This window comes from Diachasma alloeum, unplaced genomic scaffold (assembly GCF_001412515.2).
Source record: "Diachasma alloeum isolate Michigan unplaced genomic scaffold, Dall2.0 Dall_scaffold_00176, whole genome shotgun sequence".
NCBI lineage: Eukaryota > Metazoa > Arthropoda > Insecta > Hymenoptera > Braconidae > Diachasma > Diachasma alloeum.
This window is the reverse complement of record NW_021680342.1, coordinates 3,152,299-3,169,049: the sequence shown is the minus strand read 5'-3', so window position 1 is coordinate 3,169,049 and position 16,751 is coordinate 3,152,299. Positions and strand designations below refer to the sequence as shown.

The following is a 16,751-nucleotide window of genomic DNA, read 5'->3' as shown; positions in this document are numbered from 1 at the left end:
AACTGATCATCCCCTCAGTATATAGGCATGTGCCATTTTCTCGAAAATTCCAAAACCTGAATCGATCAATTATTTACGAAGGATCTCAGAAGAATTGTCAATATCTTATATGCTGCCATTATTACAATTTTCGATAAATGAAGCAAATGCAATGGTGTTAAAATAATCAACACATGATATAAGCCAATAAAATCCTACTCTAGCCATCATTTTTCGTGTATTCTCCGAGTAAAAAACCCACCATTCTATCATTCACATAGAACATGTTGAAGTCAGTCAAGAAAACATACAAACTCTCGACTAATTATCTCAAATTTGTACATTAGTCGTCTGCAGTCGTGTTAACGCGAAGCATATCCATTTTTCCGTTTCAAATTTTACTGAGTTTGAAAATAGAAAAAGCACGTGACTTAATGATACTGAAGTGATTATATGAATATATCATCTATGTACTCCATGTAATGTGACTCCATGTAGTTTTATTTGCCTTCTCTTTGTAAAGTGTATTCTTGTTGCCTTCTTTTTGTGAATAGCAACTCTTTCCCAGAATTATCTTCAGAACGACGAGTAATTTTCGTTGATTTTCGGGAAATATTTTGGAAATTCTGTTACATTCAAATCAGAATAGTTCATATCAATTTTAGTATACGTGGAAAATTTTTATGATGAATACGTATGGAGAATGACATATGATAAAATTGAATAGAATTTTAAACGAATTTCTATCAAATTCCAATAGTTTTCTGTTGACTCCTATTGAAAACTCCACAGCCTTGAAAAATAAATAGATTTTGATTTTCCTATGTGACTCATTCGTGAAGAAATTTTGATAATAAGTTTTCCAAATTTTTTCTGTCTCATTACAAAACCGAATAAATAATGTTGCAAGGTTCATGTTCCAGGAAATAAAAATTCATTTTTTATATCAAATATATCTATTAAAAAATCACGAAAAAATGCACAATTTTCAATAGAAAAAATCACAAAAAAACAGTTTTCTATAAGATTGAATAGATTTTTCTTCAATTTTTTTCATCCATGATTTCACGAATGCAATTTTGAACTTCCCTAAACGAAAAATGACTCAGGATTGTAATCGATGAACATTCATTCATAGTTCTGCAGTTATCACTGGCTCCTACGTTTATTTCCTCAATGTTATTAAATTTTATTCATGTCGCTCAGGCTAACATACACATCATGTTTCCGGAAGACAGTTTAATTATGATATTGTATAAATTCTTTGTCAGTGCTGGTCATTACGACCATATTATTCACAATCAAGTGATGCATATAAAACTGTTTTGTTATTTTTTTTTTCAATTCACAAATTGAACAGATACATGTGTGCTCTTCTGGTCTCTCAACGTCATATTTCCATGGCACCATATGCGAACAATATACGTTGATTCATTCTTACACATATATCTCTGCGAAACAATGAATATTGTTACGTTTATGCAATAATGGCGCTCCTGTACACAAGATCATTCACTCATAATTTTTTCCATTTCCATCCTCGTCAATATTCCTGCCCATCTCAAAACTTATACAATATTAAATTTTCGCTCCACTGCCTAGCTTCGTAGAATATAGTAATCTAGTGATTATGTGTAGACGTAAATATATGTTTTTTTTAATCGTCCAGTGTGCAGATAATTCTTCCATCAATATTTGTTTCCAATAATTTAATTAATTATCAATTAATCAGCTGAATCTTCTCCCAGACTTCAAACTAAAGTTCAATTGATGGCTGAGACAGTTATATTGCTTTTTAATGAAGGAGAAGAATCATTTGCACAAGTAGATCTGTTAAAGCGTGTAAATTCAGAGTATATGAGTAATCGCAAAAGTAAAAAATAACTCGTTTCAATGTATTCTGCCTTGTTGTTGGTTCTGCCAATGCCTTTTGTGCCTTACACAACCATTCACGAACAATATTGTGCTGAATATTCTTCTCATCATCCATATCAATTTGGAATTCCACATTCACAATAAGTAAAAGTTTTTTTCTCCTTTATTTCATCTTTCGTGCAAATATTTGTTTCTTCGTTGATATTTTTATACTCAAACTACTTGTGTTTTGTCACATGAATTGGTCCGTGAATAAGTAAAATGAAGTATCACGACATAGAACCAACAATGTGGACAGTATATTCTTGTTAATTCAAATGTTCTGTGTAAAGGCTGACACATCGTTTGCCTTTCCGCTGGGCCAATCTCTCCCCTCGACATGCGCCAATTACTTTAATTTGTTTGTTCTGCTTCATTAAAATTTTCTCCATAATAATTTACCTTTATCATTCAAAATATTATTATCATATTCCTATTCATACGTAAGATAACATTGTAAATGTTCCTCGTTCATTATTATCTTTATTTTCCTCTCATAATATTATTATATCATCATTATTTATTATTTATTGCTATAATGAATGAGTATCATTCCTATTTTTTATTAACACTCAGCATTTTCGTTACTCAAAACGTTTTGTTTTTAAATTCCATTTTGTGAGGAGCAGATACTGTGTTTTATGATTGAACTATCACTGGTTTTGAAAATTATAGTGAATTCTCAATTGCCCGATTAAATACCATAAATTTTCTATTGTCAAGAAATAGTCTACGTAGTATTGGCAAATAAATGAAAATGTGGCGCTCGTGATGAGTGGATAGAATGAGTGGTCATTACAAGTAAGCGCGATAGCCCGATATTACAGCACTTCCAGCACGAATACCATACTCTCTATAACGTTTTACTAATTTAACAATGCCAGTTCAATAATTGTTATTCCTTTGAACTGTGTAAATGCTGTACTTGTAAAGAACACTAATGAGTTAATGCGCGTGAAAATAGACATGGGTATTTTATATTGAGATTTTTTTTATTAATATATTTTGATTCAATTGAAAAATCCTAAAATTTGTTTCTATGCTACATCTAAAATTGTAAAACACACACAAATTCAATTTATTAGACAATTATAACTCTCTAATTATTCAATTAACATAGACATAATTATATCTAATTTTGTTTTTACTTTTTATCCTTTTAGTACGATTGATAAAAATTATCTTAAGAAAACAGAAATATTGAAGCTGAAAAATTCATGAGTTTTTCATTTTGCGCAATTGTTGTAATTGCATTGGGATTTAAAAAAATATCTTTCTAAAATTTAATAATTTTCCGCAAATGAGGAGTTCACAATTTCATACGAAATGAAATATGTGACATGTCATCTATTATTGTAATGCATGATGGAAATATACTTAAGCCTAAGTATATTATTCTCTGTTGTTGTCTTGTTGCGTTTACCTACATTCATTATAATTTTTTTGCTTCTTATTATCTTTTCAATGTGGGTTTTTAGTCCTATGATTTTCTTGCCTCCAATAATCCTGCGTGCTATCACGTTACCTGAAACGGGGATTGAAAGATGTGAGAAAATATTCAGGAATGCATCTCTGATTTTACAGAGAATTTGGATTATTAATCAAAAATTTATTTTTCTTCTTCATTCTTCAATGTTCATCATTCTCTTTCGTTGTCCATTCAGCTAATGGAAAATTTAATTTGAATACTCTTTGTTTTTCTATATTTCGACTGATCTCTGCAAACAACACATAAAATAAGTAAAAACAATTGAATGAAATGACTTTTCAAAAGATATTAAAATATTAAAATACTTAATAATGCTCATAACAACCATAAAAACTGACTCTCCTCGTGACTTGAAACTATGCAAATGAGTGAATGCCAAGAAAATTAGTAGTTCACTACCACTTCTTCTTTGCTTGCTCATTTTATCGTCACAAACATTTATTTAGAAATACTAGTTAACCTCTGATTTACTTGATTTTGCTCACAGTGACTTATTTTATGTATTCTACGCACAGATAAATTAACTATCATCTCCCTGAAGACCTCGACAAACCCATAAAACATTGAATAATGCAGTTTTTCTCATTAATAATATAAACTAAAAGAGGAGCCGAAGAAAAACAAGTTTTTGATTGAACTGAAATGAAGTTTAACTATTGATACTCACGACAAATGAATCAAGAAAACGAGTAATCTTCTTTCTCATCAGTATTTCCTCGTGTTTGATGAATTATGAGTGACAAGACACGAGGGAATACCCGACCTAACTTGTCGAAACAACAGGTGTCTGGCAGTAAGGGCACTCACGTTGATTAGGCGCACATGTCGAGCATACCACATAGTGATTACATGGCGACAATGTAACAGCGCGATTTTGTTCCTCACAGACCATGCATTTCGTTGCGGTTTCCCTATACAACACCTGTAGTCAAAGTATACACACGTTGGATTAGAGGCGAAACAAGTGGCAATTGAATTCTTTCAGGCTCGATATGGATTTTTCGATGATAAATCAGAAATTTGCTCGTGAATAGACATTTTTTGTGGTAACAACTACCGCGGCAATCTACCAATCGTTTTTAAAAATGGAAAAGTGCTTGTCCCAATTCCATATTTGAATTCATAAACCACATTAAAATTACGAGGTCATTCGTTCTGTGGCCATAAATTAAAAACAAATAATACTATCGTTAATATTTTGTAACGCGATCAAGATGGCATTGAAACACAATCTTTCGGTCACGACTGAATTGATTTTGACAATTAGTTTAATTTCTATGAGGGCATTCAGTCCTGATGAATATCAACAGCTCGAGAATTATACACTTTTGACATTTTTTCTGAAATTTCTAATGCGAATGTTGGGAATTTTTCAACAAGTCGTGCTTCCAATGGAATTTTATGAAATCTTCATCATTAAAAATACCAATTTGTTGCGAAAATCAATAGAAATTTTGAAATTAAGTTCAATTATGCATCGAAAATAAGCAGAATGTGTGCATATTGTTGAACTATCAAACCCAATTAAATTAAAAATTCAAGTAAGTTGTGAAATTCCCTGGAATTTCAGCTAAATCGAATGCAATGTAACTCATCTGAAAAGTGCTGCTCCATTGTCCACGAAATATCAATTTATTTTTCCACCAGTGAACCATTAATTGATTTCTAATCAAGAAAAGCTAATTAAATATTAACCCAGATTGATTCCCTCCAATGAAGAAAATTGGAAAGCCCAGGAATGAAAAAAAAGAAAAGAATAAATAAATGCAATAACGAGACAACCACGTGAATACTCACTTTCTCCACTTCCTCGAGATCTTGTCGTAACTGTGATTGAATAGATTTCAAAGTGGCTATGGATAAACTCCTCAACTCTCCAGTTCCTTTGAGCGTATGAATATACGTTCCATTACTACTAGAAGCCTCATTCTCAACTCTCAAGGCTTTGACTTGCATGAGCGCATCGTCTCTCTGTTGTTCAGCAATTGAAGCTTTTCTCTTAGCCTCTTCGCTCTCTAAATGCCAGGCAGCGCATGCCGCACGTGCTTGATTTATTCTCTCATCCCAAGTAGCAAGTTGAGCCCTACTTGACGATAATTCCTCCCTCAATCGCTGCAATTCTGAGAGTGATCCCGTATTACTGGGACTCACTGAGAATGCATTAACAAGAGGTGATGCTGGTAGTGGTTGTGTGCGTGAAGGTGAAAGACCCTGATTAGCAAAATCAAATAAACTATTGTTGAAGCCACTGAGTTTAGAGGCTGAGCTGCTGAGTTGTGAGATATGATTGCTGAATGGATCTGAAACTGAGTGGCTCATAAAAGGCATTGTCGATTCTATTGAATCCTGATGTGAAAATCTTGATCCAGTGAGAAAACCGGCTGATTGTAAATGCTGCAATGGACTTGAAGTTGATGGTGAAAAATTTGAAAGGCCCGAACGCTCGGCCATTCTTGGTATATTAACTGGTGCTGAACTCCCGAGTAATCCTGAACTGGCTAGTCCAGCTGATATCGAATTACTGATCGGTGAATTTGAATCCCTATGGATTGAATCGACTAGATTCAATGGATCGTCCAAGTGCAACTCGTCCAGTGCATTACCAACAACAGATTCTACAGTATCATTGGGATAAAATGAATTCGTTGATAGTGAAGATACGGTTGATGTCAATGAGTGATTTCCTAGTGATCCGTTCAGACCGTAGGCTATGTAGAGACTTTGCTTGCGTTGAGCCTTCTCCGATTTTGTCAGGAGTGGATCACTCTCTATTGCCATCATTTGTTTTCGAATTTCACTCTGCAAGTAATGGACAATTTTTATAGTGAAGTTCTAGTTTCCATGCGCACTATGGCAGACTTCAATAATGACACATCAATTTCTTGATGAAGTAATTCTTTTGCACGACGTATGTCACATTTTACGATAAGACTTCGCGGATGAGGTGTATGAGGATGAAATTGAATAGAAAAACGTTTTCTGAGGAATTCAATTCAATAGGACGAGGTTTTTCGATATTTTTCATTTAGAGTGGTGGAAATTTTCACAGAAAAAACGGGGACAAAATAACTCTAAAAAATCGACCCGCATCTGACCGACTATGGCCCAAAACCGTCGCAGAAACTATTACTATAACGGTCGAACAAATGGATTTATTGATGCTAAAAAAATCAACATCTACCGTCTTTCTTACATAAGTTTCAGAAAAAATCGGTGCAGAAAACAAACAAAATTTTCAAAAGAATTTCAAGAGAATTCTCCTAGAACTCGAATACCAGTTTCAATAGAAATTCGATAAAATATCTTGGGGAAATCTCTATTTCCTTTCTATTCAATGTTGTCATACATGTTTGTTCACAGAACATTGTCGGCTCCCACTCAAATAGCACAAAGCAGAATTTCACTTGTACACTATGCATTTGGAAATTTGTAATTCAAGCCTGTGACTTCGAGAAGAACGAAAGATTGATAAAATCAACGATTTTGGTGATGAATTTTATTTCTTTGGAGTTTATTGTACATAATAATTTATCTTGTTGAGAAAATGATGTGTCAGCATTGAAATATGGCCCTAAATTCCTTAAATTACGCTGAAAACTTACAATTTGCAAAAGGGAACCAGGATTATAAAGCATATTACTGAGCTTTGGTTGCGATGAAAGATTTATTCCAGAATTTGAACTGGAATTATGGAGTTGTGCTCCGGGTGCTTTACTATGGGAGCTATTACTTCCAAGGCTACTTGTACTAGCAGACTCAGAAACCTCTCCACTGCCGTTCTGCAATGGTGGAAACTGATGACAATGATCATTATATCGTTCGTTTCACTCTTTCAGACAAGTCGTTAAATTTTTTATTCAATGAATGGGGGGAGAAGCGTGGCAATACCCGAGAGAACAGAAGGTTTTCATACTCACACTGCTATCGCTCTGTGGCTTGTCCTTTTCCATTGACCTTTTGTCAGGTGGGAGAGCACTGTTGAGAATATCAGCTAGATTGGTGCCACAATCTAAAGGTACCCCCATATCCCGGGCAAGACTCATTTCTTCTGTTGGCAACACTGCTCCGTCAGCCAAATCATAACAATTTTGCAATGTATCAATTTCGTTAGATGACTTTTTCGTTTTAGAATATTTGAATTTTTAATCTACCACTAATCAACACGAAATAATTCATCACTCCATTCCACTACATGACAACTGAATATTGTTAATTTCATCATAGGGCAGATTACCTATATGGATAATCCATCGCATGGATAACTCATTAAGTAACAGTTACACATAAAATTTAAAGGGATTCAGTAATCAAAAATCGATAATTTTATGATTAAATTCAATGTAAACTGTCAATTTTATTTAAAGTATTACAAAAAATCAAGAAAATTCATGGAAAATCAGCGTAATTTGGTACTGAATATCAATTACTTGATCGGAAATTTAAGGAAATCGGAAAATCCAATTTTTTTCCGCTTAAAAATGAGGAGTTTCATTCAATTCGCAGCGAAATTTTAAAATTTATTATTTTTCCTTATCCCTGTCCCGCCCCTCAGCAAATTTACGGTTGCCGTCCACAAAGTTATTTCTGAACTGACCATGAAATTTTAAATTTTCTTCAACTGTGAATGAAAATTAATCGAAAACAACCATTATGACAGTTTATCATTGACAAGTATTAACTCAAAGCCCTATGATCTAAGAAAGAATATTAGAAAATCATAGAATACACGATTTATCATATAAATTGTATGATTAATGTAAGGGAGAGTGGGGTAAAACGGCCCCTTTTGACTTTTTTCGTGATATTCATAAGTTAGAAACAAATTCATTAATTGAGATCAGTCTAGGCTCATTCTAAAGGGGAAGAAGTGTAGTTTCCATGGAGAAAAAGTTATTCCATTTTATTTAAAATTGAATGAGCTGTGAACATTTTTGAAAAAATCAAAAGGGGCCGTTTTACCCCACTCTCCCCTATACTAATTACCTAATTAATTAATATATACTAATTAATTGTCCAAGTGACAAAATATCCATTGATAAGTGGTCCGTGTCATATTTTTCAGTGATGACCGCTAACATCACAATACTATGGAATAGAGATGTTATCAAGATTTTTTACTAATTTGGAGTCAAAGGATTTTACATTTGCGAATTAAAACCATTGAGAATGCACACTGAGGCGAAAACAAATCAACAAGAAGGTTTGGAAATCACCGGGATACTCCTCTGATGATTATCAAGATAAAATTTTGTTCATTTCATCGTACAAAATCCCGCACATAAATATTGAGATAAGACGGTGAATCATGGACTTCACCACTTTGAGAATCTGATGAAATCCACCGAATTTTTGTACTACTCGGTTTATGCACATACAGATCTTTTTCTTTGCTCTCACCAACGAAACATTGACTCAAGAGGCTAATGATTCGCGTTGACGGTGCCAATTTGGATTGAAAATATTTTTCATTCAACTTCACTTTACGAAAAATATTCTGCGTTCGATGATAGCAGTTTGCTATAAAATCTTAATTTTTAGTCCGTTCAAAACATGAATTTCTTGAATTTTACAATTGAATAGCTGGAACGACAGGTTCATTGGGAGATTGATACAAATTTCTCGAATAAAAAACAGGCCCATTGAGTCCTTTTGCGATAAAAAAACATTTTTTAAGCTCAAAATAGATTCATGAACGTTAGGATTGTGGAAAAAATGTTCGACTCTTGGTAATCATCAACGTGTGAATATTTTCCGAGAAAAATTTACGTGCAATTAAGGAGAATAAACTCACGGTCAACGTGTGCGAAGGCGCAGAATACTCCACGAGGACAATAACCAGCTTGCTGGACATCATTACACTTGGTTGACTTGTAAATTTCTGGATGAAATTGTTGCTCTGTACGAGTATGGCAGTACGTACAGGCGTCGCCCTGCTCACAATTACCTGGCTCACCCCATTCCTCTCCGTGCTTTACATTCGGGCAGGGCGTTGAGCTAATTTTCCAAACCCGAATCATTAATTTTATTGACTCTCAGGTCGATGAAAATGTGATACATGGACACATGAAAAGAGCCAATATTAACCATTGATCATGGTCTACTTTAACCGGGAGTCCCTTCATTTCTTGACACATGTGATGTTTTCGATCGAGACCTTATCTACAGTCATTGTAATCCCCACATTCCAATGACACGATTTACATATTGAATTCTACGGAATTATAATGTATCATTCCAATTACGCATTATTCAATCTGAATTCCACATTATGTAACTCAAAAATGTAAACGTTTCTTTGAACAATTCAATAAAAAAACAAAATCCAAAAAACTCACAAAAAGCAATAATTTTACTTTACAAGAAAACTTTCCGGTTTCGTCAAAAGTTCAATGAATTGTTGACATTTCAAAAAATGTAGAAAGTGTCCACACTGCCCCACTCTCTCCTATATCGTGTAATTAGAATGTAAGGATTACGTTTTCTGCAGACCAGGTATTAATGCAAAAAATCAAATATGTCGAAAAATGACTAATAGTGGAAAAAATAAAATAAAAGATCAAAAATGGTATTTAACGGTCGTTTGAAGTAGATTTTTGGCATAATGCGCTCTGTTCATGTGGTCGTCCACACATATGCAGTACAACAATTACCGATATTTATATTTTCGTGGGCTTCGCCGTTTATCTTTGCTGTTGTGATACTGTGGGCAAGCATAGCCCTGCCGGCAGAGCCTCGGTGGTCTCTTGCAAGGCTCTGTCTTATAATTGCTAAGAACATAATTAGTGTCCTGCCATTTTGGATCCTCATTCATCAAGTTTCGTTCTTTATCCAGAATATTTGGTCCATTTGATGATGAATTTGGATCTGAATCGGGATTCTCCAAAGCTTGTATCTCTTTGATGTCGTATACTGGAGGACGGAGGTCGTGATTACCGTGGGCAAATGCACAATGGGGCCCATTTTTAACGCAAAAACCGCGGGTATCTGTATCATGCACGCACATGCAAGTCTTGTAGTATCTTAGATGATAACGTCTCTCTGTATCTCCGGCTGTTCGATGGAGAAATGGACACCTAACAAACAAACGTGTTAGCTTATTAATAAAGCCTCTCCACTGCAATTCCAGCTGCCAACTGATTGGCAGAAAATGAAAATAATATGACGAAAGAAATCGTCACGAATGGGAAAATCTGTTGAAAATTTTTCCGAAATTTAGTAATCGTGTAGCGTATTGCTTTTTGCGAATTCATTTACACGGGCTCTAGTAAAGATGACAATGTTTTAAGTAAAAATTAGAATATGCCTGGGAAGTTTTGACGTGGATACGTATCTGGTTTGATTATGGTGAGTCATTTTGGGAGTCTTCATGCCGCAGTGGCATCTATTAGAATTCTAGAAAGGTCTAAATTTTTCGGAAAAAATCGAGAAAATTCTGCGGATTTCTAGAAAGTTCGAAAAAATTCTCGGGGTTTTTCCAAAATAATCTTAAATCCCCTTGAAAATTCTAATGAAGACAAGAGTCGTGCATACTGTAGCAATCAACGTAGGAACTTCTGGAAAATTTTTAAACCTTCTGGAGAATTCTAGAAATTTAGCGAGTTTTGGAAAGATACACGGAAGGGTGTTCTATATTGAGGAATATTCGGAGCTTTCCCAAAAAATGAGGAAATACGGGGGTGTTTTAAAAAATAGAGACCATCCATCCACGTAAAATTACGGTGGTACTAAATTTACACTAAGTTTTCCTCTCCACGATTTGAAAATGTTAAAGCCATGGGTAATTTTCATTTTCTATTAAATAAAAAATACGACCCTCTTTGAATCGGAAGGAATCAAGCAAAAAGGACACGTATGAGAAAATCCAATAGATAAACCGAGCGCGTTCGCTGAGAAGTCGTATCGAATTGCCAATAAAACCTTAAAAGACTCCTATTACAATTCGATTCGAGTGTTATTGAAATTCTGTTGGAAATCCTATTCTGTTTTTGCCGACTGCAATTAAAAATCTCACAGTTTTTCCGCACAATTTCTGTACAGACATTTGGCAGAATATTTAGTTATTCTTTTTTGGCAGAATATTCAGTTATTAATTTTTGGAAACCAAAAAATTTCAATGACTCCATTACTATATTGTGCAGTGCCTCAAGTTCTTTGCTCTCCAAAAATTAACAACTGTGGAATTCCCTATAACGCGAGGACGATCCTAAAATTCAACACATGCGAGGGGTACCGTTACCTCTTGCCTTACTCCCTCAAGATTCTTCTATAGAAATTCATGGACATAAATTTTCAAACCTTTTTTCGTTCCATTTTCTTTGCATCTCACGGCCAAATTCAAGAAAAAACACATCGAAAATTCATGTACAAGACTTCTTGAGGAAAAAATTGAATAGAAAAATTTAAAAAACTTGAATTCTTCTATTTAAAAGTGAACCAATTGAAAAATCGCATAATTTCCAATTGAAATCGGGGAAAAAAAAGAGAAAGAGATAGAAATTTCAATAGAATTTTCTAGCAAATACCTCAGGTTTCCCCTTGCATTTCCCCATACGCGAGAAATTGTCTTGAACACATGAAAATTCGGAAGTGTCTATAATTGTCTATAAGTGTCTTGAACACATGAAAATTCGGATACATTCTCGACAGCATACAAATGATACCCTGCCCAATTCAACAAAGAGAAGCATGTACCCAACGAGTCCTTGTTGCTACAGTGTGACAAGAAAAATCAATACCACCGGGCTTCTTTGTTTGAGCTTCCCGCCTGACGCGCGAGGTCCTAACCAATTTTTGGAGGGAAAAATTAGCTGAACCATAATAACAACCATCCAGTACTCCACCATCGACATGCGCTTTTGCATAACAACTAAATAACAATCGATAAATTATTTAAAGTGACGTTATTCTTCATTAATTCGATCCTCTGCATGTCTAACAATGATAAAATATTGGGAATACTACTAAAGCCTTGAATTATCAACTGAATAGTTGGGACAACTCGAAAAAAATGACTTTCATGAGCTCAATAGTTTAATTAACACGTGGATAGATTGGTATTTTCAACACATTCAATTTCCGTGCAGCAAATGTGAGGTCTAACTCACGTAAATGTCAATCAATAAAATCGATAATCGATTATAGTGGAGCAGACGATGATCCTCATTTCTGATGAATAAAATGTGGGATTAATCAATCAAAAACCATGGATTCATACATATCGAACATGACCGCGACATCTCTTTGTCCCCTGCGCGACAAGCGGTTGTTATAGGTTATAAGCGGACAAGCAACTAGCAAGCAACAGGGACTGAAATATATCCTATCCAGCAACGAAAACGCTCACATCCGGGAGAGGCGTAGAAATGTCAATTACTCCAAAATTTCATTTCCATCGTTCTCTCTCAAACTGCATAAATTGAAAATATCGAGGGAAAGGATCATTCATCAGGAGTGAATGAAAAAGAATAAAAAAAACATGAACAACAATTAGAAATGAAAAGAGAGACAGTTTCTAATTTTTTTAAATAAAAAAAATTGTAAAACTTGTTTTTGCAACAGTTTCATAATAGAATTCACTATAGTGTTTTTGTTCGGTTTTCTCTGTGGAAAATAAATTACCTCTTTTCATTCTTTTTTTTAATGACAGTTAATAATTCACGAGTTGCAGTGTTTTTGACAGAATATAAAGAGAATTAAAATACAATCTGGAATGAATGAAATTCCGACGTGAAGCAGTAATATCTTGAACGAGGATGAGCAAGACGAACAAAGACTGATTTACGGTTGTTTTAGTAATAAAGACTATGTAAATTCAAGTGGCTAATATACTTCGCGCAAAAATAATGAACGATGAACATGGATTACAACTAAAAAGAGCATGAAAATTAAATTTCAAATAAATGAAATTCACAAATGGGACAGTAATATCATGACTAAACGGTTATTGAGTAACAAAAAATGTAAATTCAAATTAGTAATAAACGAGTATAAAAATCTCATCTTAAATAAATGAAATGTCGAAATGGGACAGCAATATCTCAACCGAACAGCTATAACCAAGTCTGTGGCAAAGATAGCCTGACTTACGGTTGTTTCAGTAATAAAAAAAATGTAAATTCAAATTACTAATACACTTCGCATAGAAATAATGAACGATATGCAACGATCACTACTACAAAGAGCATAAAATGTCAATCTCAAATAAATAAAATTGACAAATGGGACAGCGCCATAAAAATCTCATTTTAAATAAATGAAATTCAAAAATGGAACAGTCATATCTTTACTGAGTGGTTATGACCAAGACCAAGACAGACTTACTGTTGCTGAGTAACAAAAAATAATGAAAATTCAAATTACTAAAAAACTTCACACGAAAACAACAAACGATATTAAACGATAAACATTGTTTATGAATAAAAAACCCATAAAAATCCCATCTCAAATAACTGAAATGCAGAGATGGGACAGGAATATCTCAACCGAACAGTTACAACCAAGACTGCGACAAACATAGGCTGACTTACGGTTGTTTCAGCAATAAAAAGTATGTAAATTCAAAATACTAATAATCCTTGCACAGAAATAGTGAATGATAAACAACGATTACGACTGAAAAGAGCCGAAAAATCCCATCTCAATTAAATGAAATGTAGAAATGGGACAGTAATATCTGAACCGAACGGTTACAGCCAGCACTCAGACAAAGGCAGACTTGCAGTCATTGAGTGACCAGAAAATCCTGTAAATTCAAATAACTGACAAACTTCACAGAAAAATAATAAACGAAAGCCAATAGTTATTAATAAAACGAGCATAAAAATTCCGCCTCAAATAAATAAAATGCAGAAATGGGACAGTATCATCGCAACCGAACAGTTATAACCAAGTTGACTTACGGTTGTTTCAGCAATAAAAAATATGTAAATTCAAAATATTAATAACCCTCGCACAGAAATAGTGAATGATAAACAACGATTACGACTGAAAAGAGCCGAAAAATCCCATCTCAATTAAATGAAATGTAGAAATGGAACAGTAATATCTGAATCGAACGGTTACAGGCAGGACTCAGACAAAGGCAGACTTGCAGTCATTGAGTGACCAGAAAATCCTGTAAATTCAAATAACTGACAAACTTCACAGAAAAATAATAAACGAAAGCCAATAGTTATTAATAAAACGAGCATAAAAATTCCGCCTCAAATAAATAAAATGCAGAAATGGGACAGTATTATCGCAACCGAACAGTTACAACCAACACCGAATTACGGTTGTTTCTCCAATAAAAAATATGTAAATTCAAAATACTGATAACCCTCGTACAGAAATAGTGAATGATAAACAACGATTACGACTGAAAAGAGCCAAAAAATCCCATCTCAATTAAATGAAATGTAGAAATGGGACAGTAATATCTGAACCGAACGGTTACAGCAAGGACTCAGACAAAGGCAGACTTACAGTCACTGAGTGACCAAAAAATCCTGTAAATTCAAATAACTGACAAACTTCACAGAAAAATAATAAACGAAAGCCAATAGTTATTAATAAAACGAGCATAAAAATTCCGCCTCAAATAAATAAAATGCAGAAATGGGACAGTATTATCGCAACCGAAGTTACAACCAAGCCGACTTACGGTTGTTTCTCCAATAAAAAATCTGTAAATTCAACTGGCCAGTAAACATCCCCCAAAAACAACGTTAAACCCCGGCAACAATCACAGCATTCCAGCGATAAAAACTTACTCGTCTCCATCAGGGCATATGCCGGTAGTCTCGTCGTACTTAGTACAATAATTGTCAGCACTATAATTAAAGGTGCGGTCCCTTTTTCTGACCGGTCTGCGTCTCCTCTGATTCATAAAGTGCCAGTTGAAGCACGTGAATGGCCGATGCTGTGTGCATTTTCGTTGGATAAATAACGGGCATTGTTCAACGCGGAACTCCTTCAAGTATCTACAACAAAAGAAATCCCCCGAGAACGCTAAAACCAACTGAAGAGAATTCCCGTTCCCCCGAGTCCCAGTGAAATTACCCCCCGGATAAACCCCAAACTCCGAGCCACTAGACCCTATCTCAAACAAATATCTATACTTTTCACTTACGTATAATGATTAGCCTTTTCCGCTTGTGCTGTCAACAAAGGTTTCGAGTCGGACTTCATCTTGGTGGACGTGCGACAACAACACACAGCGGCGCCGCCACCGCCGTTGCCGTCGTCGTTTCTCTATTCGTGATGTTTATCGTTATAGTTTTACTCGTGGATGTCGCTACCACCACTGTATCACAACAACACAAAACGCTCCCGCGTCTCTGATGCTGAGACACCCACATATATGGGAATGCAATTAAACGGCGTGGGGCCAAAGCAACGATATAATATCCAATGACCCCACTAGACCGTTGAATCCACTCAATTAAACTCCCAAAAATCACACACCACTGAGTGGCCCTCTCACAACAACACTATTATGATTAATATTCGGGGCAAAGTTGTGCCCACTCCTCACTCCGCGGCAAAACCGCGATTCGATGAGTCCCAGGGGGGGACAATCGTCACTGTTGTACCCACTACAATAATATCGACCGAATACACTGGTGAATACCACTGTTGTATCAGTGGTGGATGTTTCACGCACTTGACGTTGCTCGATACGCAGCAGCGTGCGAGAAGCCACCAGTCTTTTCACTGAGAAAAGATGCGAGTGTGTAGTGCTGTTCTGGACCCCTTGGGCTAGACTATGTGCTCGGTAATTGCTCCTCCCGCGTGTGTGTATTGTACCGGAGAGAGAATACAGTGAAAGCAACTCGAGGGCGCACGCGCGTACTTATCTGCGCAAACGCACACGCACCCTTCCTGTTACTCGAGGAAATACCGGATGACGGAGAGTGGGAGAAAGAGAACAAAATCGAGGATTAAAAAGTGTTTTTTGTGTGTGTTGTGTGTGTGTGTGTTTTTGTTGGGTATATGGGTGAACAATTCGGTTGGGCAATGCGCGGACGGCGCAGTTACGAACGCCTCTTCCCACTCGCCTGCCGGTCACGTGAGACCTGGGCCTTTCAAGGTCATTCGTGTTGTGGTCCTTACAGTGTCTATCGGTTCACTATGTAAACACACACGAGGGAATTGGCTCCAGGAATTTTGTTGGGAATTGAGAGGACGAGGATGCGAGGGCTAGGGAGCACTTGGCAGTCTGCATTACTTGTTATTTATTTTTTTAACAGTTGGGTGGTGGGATTTTATCGATGGCACTCGCGAATTTTTTGGCTCTGATGGGGAAATTTCAGTTTAGGGGTGCGTTTTTAGGTTTTTAGTTGAAAACCTAAAAACATTTAGGTATTTTAGTCTTGCCTCAGGCTCGCGG

At 35.4% G+C, this 16,751-nt stretch overlaps 1 protein-coding gene across 5 annotated transcripts; it reads right to left on the bottom strand.

The window, feature by feature from the left end:
- Nucleotides 1-3,044: 3,044 nt before the first annotated feature.
- On the bottom strand, nt 3,045-16,717 carry LOC107041421 (RING finger protein unkempt). 5 transcript variants are annotated; one of them, XM_015262028.2, is made up of 9 exons: nt 15,492-16,717; nt 15,133-15,342; nt 10,033-10,455; nt 9,174-9,376; nt 7,300-7,442; nt 6,985-7,176; nt 5,180-6,181; nt 4,050-4,304; nt 3,045-3,418 (listed from the first exon to the last, which is right to left on the bottom strand). In XM_015262028.2, exons 1-8 carry the CDS (start codon nt 15,548-15,550, stop codon nt 4,146-4,148), a joined length of 2,391 nt encoding a protein of 796 aa, XP_015117514.1. In that variant the 5' UTR covers nt 15,551-16,717; the 3' UTR covers nt 3,045-3,418; nt 4,050-4,145. The 5 variants fall into 5 exon arrangements, with proteins under 5 accessions (XP_015117514.1, XP_015117658.1, XP_015117584.1 ...); XM_015262172.2 differs by having other exon boundaries at nt 6,985-7,161; XM_015262098.2 differs by having other exon boundaries at nt 7,300-7,430.
- Nucleotides 16,718-16,751: the final 34 nt, after the last annotated feature.